The sequence below is a fragment of the Capricornis sumatraensis genome, chromosome 19 (genome assembly GCF_032405125.1).
Source record: "Capricornis sumatraensis isolate serow.1 chromosome 19, serow.2, whole genome shotgun sequence".
NCBI lineage: Eukaryota > Metazoa > Chordata > Mammalia > Artiodactyla > Bovidae > Capricornis > Capricornis sumatraensis.
In genome coordinates, this window is record NC_091087.1 from 6,840,886 (window position 1) to 6,846,745 (window position 5,860).

At 54.6% G+C, this 5,860-nt stretch overlaps 1 protein-coding gene across 1 annotated transcript; it reads right to left on the bottom strand.

Moving 5' to 3' along the window:
• Positions 1–357: 357 nt before the first annotated feature.
• On the bottom strand, positions 358–3,909 carry MAGEL2 (MAGE family member L2). Its single transcript, XM_068990838.1, has one exon. The coding sequence runs from the start codon at positions 3,907–3,909 to the stop codon at positions 358–360; it is 3,552 nt and encodes a 1,183-aa protein (XP_068846939.1).
• Positions 3,910–5,860: the final 1,951 nt, after the last annotated feature.

Consider the following 5,860-nt stretch of genomic DNA (forward strand, 5'->3'; position numbering starts at 1 on the left):
TAGCCTATTTTGATGCTACATAATCTGTACCAGAATGAGATGGACAGCTTCTCAACTCATTTCACAAAGCCAGCACAACTCTGATACCAAAACATAACAATTATAACACAAAACAGAATCACAGATCTCAGTTAAAAGTACAAATGCCAAAATACCAAATAGAACAATAGCCAGTTGAAATCAACACCACATGAAAATGTACAAAGCTTTGGCAGATACAAAAGCAAATTGAAATCCAAACTTACACACACAGAACTTAAACAGAAACACCAGAAACAAAACGTCCCCCCCACCCCACCCTGTCAGTGGCCTTAGGCCGGGGACCCAAAGGAACCATGAGATATCTGCTAAACAATATTAATGGGGAGGGGGGCTGCTGGTGGGGTCGTCGGTTTTATCATCGGGGCCAGACTCATCCTCATCCAGATCTTCAGACTCACATTCTGCCAGTGCTTCATAGTACTGGTATGGCCAGCACCGTGGATCTTTCTTATACAGCCTGGCCAAAAACTTCAGGACAATCATCTTGCTGGTTTCAAGGAATGCTCGGGGGCCCCAGAGGAACTCATGCTCCTCTGGCTCAGTAAAGGGGATTCGCCTGTATTCCAGGTACTTCTCCCTTACAAACACTTCGGTGATGAGCTTCTTTGTATTTCCGAAGAGACCATGTGTCTCCCGGATATTCAGCCCTAATTTGCACAGAAAAGTAAAAATTAGGTCCTCCCTGACACAATTGCCTTTCATAAAGATGAGGCTCAGAACCACCATCAGGAGGCCTAACTTGGGCCTGTCCAAAGAGGATGCACCTGTGTCACCCTTTCGACCCTTGTTGATGAGAATATAAGAGTGGCTTTGGGGATCAATTTCCTTCAACTGATAACCAAAAACACACTCCAGCTTGTGGCTGGCCCGGCTGATGATTTCTAAGCACTCATCTTTATATTCACGGATGATGAATTTCACCATCTCTGAGCGCTTAATGGGCACCTTGGCTTGGTCCTTAACCAGGAGGAACTGCACCAGTGCATTTGCTCGCTCATCCAAGGGAGACAGCGGCTGAGTCTCCAGCTTGGGATCATATTGGGTGGCACCAAATCCCTGAGCAAGAGTAGGGAGCTCAGAGATGATCAAGGACGGAGGGCTAACTGGGCTTTCCCAGAAACCCAGGGCCCTTGAGGTGCTCGGCCCCTCCCAGGCACTCAGGGCCCAAGAAGTACTAGGCCCTTCCCAGCCACTCAGGATCTGGGAGGTACTCAGGCCCTCCCAGCCACTCAGGATTCGGGAGGTGCTTGGGCCCTCCCAGTCACACAGGAATTGGATGGGGGTTTGTACCTCCCAGTCATTCAAGTCTAGATTTTCCCAGCGCCTGGGGGCCTGCCAGTGACACATGTTCAGCATCTTGCCGCTGCTATCCCCCTCTTCTGTATTCAGATGCTTCTTCTTCCGGGTGGCCTTGCCTGAGCGACGTGGTGGCTCAGCGGAGGTCTTTGAGGCCTCTTGAGTGATGGCCATCACTTGTGGGGCAGCTGCGGTTGCCATCAGGATACTGGGTCCTGCCTTGGACGCCTTTGAGGAATTCGCATTGGGCTGTGGAACCCATGGGATTGCAGGCAGGGCCTCAATGCAGGCAAACGGATCCTGCAGAGCAAATGGCAGTGACCTTGGGGCCTCTGAGGTGGCAGATGGGCCCTTGAAGGCATTAGAAGAGGCAGGCTGGAACTGGGAGGTAGATGGAAAGACCCTTGCAGTGGCATTAAAGGTCTCAGAAGTGGCAGGCAAGTTTTTCCAGGGAATCGGCAGGTGTGCTCCAGCAGGTGGCATTGCCCTGGGAGCACAGAAAGTGCCACCGAAGATCATCCGGTCTTTTAGAGGAGCTTTGCGTTCCTTTGAAGAGGTCCTACGATCTTTTGAAGAGGTCCTTCGGTCTATAGAAGAAGCCCTAGATTCTCCTGATGGAGTCATCAATGATTTAGCAGAGCCCATGGGAAAATTTGCCCCTGCTAAGGGGGCTCCAGGTTGGCCCTGCAGGGCTGCAGGGGGGCCCTGCCAGGAGGGCTGGAGTTGCATGGATGGCAGCTCTGCCTGCGAACCCGAGAGCTGAGCCTGCTGGGTGGGTAGCTGGATTTGAAGGGCCTTTTGGGAGGCGGGGGCCCCCTGAAAGGGCTGCTCCAGCTGAACCAGTGGTGGGCCCTGCCTCTGGGCCTCCTGGGTGGTCAGGGACTGCCAGAATTGCCCCTGAGCTTTCGGAGCCTGCCAGGCCAGGCTGGCCTGGGCTTGCTGCACTTCCTGGAACTCCATGGACGTTGGCATCTCCTGCGGCGCTGGAGGTTGGCCTTTTGGTGCCTGCCAGATAATGGGTGGGCAGTGCACAGCCTGAGGGGCCGACAGTGGGACCGGTAGAGGAGCCGGCATCACAGTCGGGGGTGCCTGTGGGACAGCAGGGGGTGCGGTCGGCATCTGCGGTGCTGGAGGGGCTGTTGGCACCTGGGGGGCCGCCCGAATTGGCGGGGCCGCTCTCAACTGCGGGGTAGGCAGTCGAGTTTGTGGGGCCTGCCGCAGCGGTGGTGGGGGTGGCAGGGCCTGCCAGAGAGGTGGCGGGGTGGCCAGCACCTGCGGGGCAGGGCGGATGGGTGGCGGTGCCTGGCGGATCAGTGGTGGTGCCTGGCGTATTGGGGGTGGGGCCTGGCGAATGGGTGGTGGGCCCGGGCGGATGGGCGGTGGGCCAGGGCGGATGGGTGGTGGCCCAGGGCGCACAGACAGAGGTGCCTGCCAAGCAATTGTCGGACCAGGCCAGGTGACCTGTGTGGTCGACCAGCCCAGGGGTGTGGCCGGCCAGCCTTGTGGTGGGGCCTGCCATCCCGGAGAGGTGGACTGCCAGCCCGGGGGAGTGGCCAGCTGCGCCGGTGGGGCCTGCGGGCCCTGGGGAACCGGCGGAGGAGCCCTTATAACCTGTGACTGGATCTGCAGGATCAGAGGCTGAGCCTGTGGGGCCCAGGAAGCCATAGGCTGGGCAGGTGGTGCCGGCGCCGGCGGCTGCACTATCGCGGCTCCTGTTGCTGGAGGCTGGGTGATCGGAGGTCTCGAGCCTGCAGGATGGATCATCAGGACGCCAGGACCTGGAGGCTTGGCCATCGGAGCTCCTAGAGGAGGAGGCTGGGCCATCAGGGGTGCCGGAGGTGGAGGCTGGGCTATCGGAGCTCCCGGAGCAGGAGGCTGAACCATCAGGACTCCCGGAGTCAGAGGCTGGGGAATCAGGACTCCCGGAGCTGGAGGCTGCGCCATCGGGGTCCCCGGAGGGGGAGGATGGGCCATTGGGGTCGCCGGCGGAGGAGGAGGGTGCGCCATCGGGGTCCCCGGAGGAGGAGGGTGCGCCATTGGAGTCCCCGGAGGAGGAGGGTGCACCATCGGGGTCCCGGGAGGAGGCGGATGGGCCATCGGGGTCCCAGGAGGAGGAGGATGTGCCATCGGGGTCCCCGGAGGAGGAGGATGTGCCATGGGGGCTCCGGGAGCCGAAGGATGCATCATCAGGACCCCCGGAGTTGGAGGCTGGGCCAGCGGGGCTCCCGGAGGGGGAGGATGGATCATCAAGACTCCGGGAGTTGGAGGCTTGCCCATCGGGCCCCCCAGAGGGGGAGCCTGGACCACCGGGCCCCCTAGGGATGGAGGCTGGGACATGGGCGCCACGGGGGCAGGCGGCTGGCCCTGCGGAGCCTCCCAAGCAGGCTGCGGTGCCTGCCAAGCGGCCAGTGAAGCCTGCAAATCAATCGGAGGTGGGTCCCAAGGGACTGGAGGGGCCCGCGAGGAGGCGGGCGGGGCCCGCATCAGAACCGTAGGGCGGCTATAGACCGCGGGCTTAGGGGCCTCCTCCGGGGGACTCGGATCTCCCAGATTCTTACTTAGCTGCGACATGTCCTTTTGCTCTGACAGCTGGTGAGCCTTTTCCTCCGACAGCTGCTGGGCCTTTTCCTCCAGAGAGAAGAGAATGCCTACGTGGCTGCTGAGAGGAGTCCTCCCTGCTGACTGGTGAATAGGAAGTGAGTGCCCTTAGCTCTGCAGCTTTCCGCAGTAAGGAGGAGGGGGGAAGGGGGCTCGATCCCGCCCCTTCCCCGCCCCCGACCACCACAAGTGGATAGTGCAGAGGGGCGTCTACCAGAAATCCTAGCGGACACAAGATCCCTCCTCACTCTGCCCAGTCCCCAAATGCAGCCTGGTCAGATTCCCCATGGGTGAGTTTTCACAGGGGAGTGACAGGGACAGATTTATGTTTTAGAAATCCCTGTACTGCAGTATAGAGTTGTGAACAGACCACTGGGAACATGGAAGGTATCCAAGAGGGGGAAGATGGTGTGGTCTGAGCTCAGATATAGCAAAACGGGAGCCAGAGGGAAGAAAAGAAAATACACACACACACACACACACACACACACACACACACACATACAAGCATACATATATATCTCAAGACTCACTGTAGACAGCTATTGTATTTTAATGTAAATGTGAAAGAGGAGGAGAAGTCCCGGGAAAGCCGATAAATTGCTAGGGTGGGTGATTCTCACAAGGACACACTGGAGGCTCCTAAGGAAGAGAAATTGATGATTATTGGGTGGGACACAGGCATTTACAGTCCTTTGGACCTGCCAAAGAGGATAGCTTGCAGACACTTTTGTATAAAAGCTTGGGATTCAGAAGAAAAGTGAATTGGGATCCAGATGCTCTTCATGGAAATAGAGCTGCTGCAGGGATCGTGGTGCAGAAGAGTGAGACTTAGAGTGAAATTACTGAGGTAGGTCTTAGAGCTTGTAGGCGTTTTCAGATACAGGCGGAAAAAGGACATCCAAGAATAGAGAGATAAGGAAAGAGACCCTGGAAGTTGAGATGTTCCAGACATCCATGAGAGATAACAGTTTTAGTATTGGGGGGGGGGTGGATTCCTCTGGAGTAACTGGAATGAAAGAACTAGGTACGTTTCCTGCTGTGTATTTTTCAGTTGTAGAGCAAGAAAGAAATTGTAACAATGACAACAAAAAAAATGCGCTAGAAAATATTAAAATAGGGAAATGAATAGACCCACAGTTCATACATAGAGAAAGCAGATAAACAGCAACACACAGACTTGGGTGTGTGTGTGTGGAAATTTAGCTTAAAAATTAAACAAGCAATGTATTAACAGATAAAGTAGAAGGTATCAAATGTATTGAGTAACAGTATACTATTTCATGCTGAAAGGAAATGACAGTCAGCTTCTTCTGGTTAGTTTCCTGGAAATATACAAAATATTAAATATCAAGGATGTTTAATTTAGCATAAGCTATTTGCAGCCTAGGGCAAGAGTCTGGAGTGACCAAAAAAATAAAAAAGTATGAAAGATACCACAAGGGGGCAGATGGGAATGATGAAGGCTAAACCCCACTCCTCCTGCAGTACTGTTAGCTGCTGCTGCTGCTGCTAAGTCGCTTCAGTCATGGCCAACTCTGTGTGACCCCACAGATGGCAGCCCACCAGGCTCCTCCATCCCTGGGATTCTCCAGGCAAGAATACTGTTAGCTAGTAGTCCTCAAATGTAGTAATTTAAGAATCCCAATGAAAGCATAAACACATGCCCAAGTTTATTACTGCCTTAAATAATGAAATGATAACTTGAGAGTGAGGTTTCAGTAGTTTTTTTCTGGCAGTTGAAGGGATGAGAAATCTGAATTTTTATCCCCTAGGATCATTTTCGTTTCAGAAGCAGTAGTTCTTCCCTGGTACCTGATGATGTATCATGCTGCCATACTCACAGAAAGATGCTTCTGAAGAATGGACACACCATATCTCATGGTTTTGGGTCCCTCTTATGGGTTGATAATAGTCCATCCAT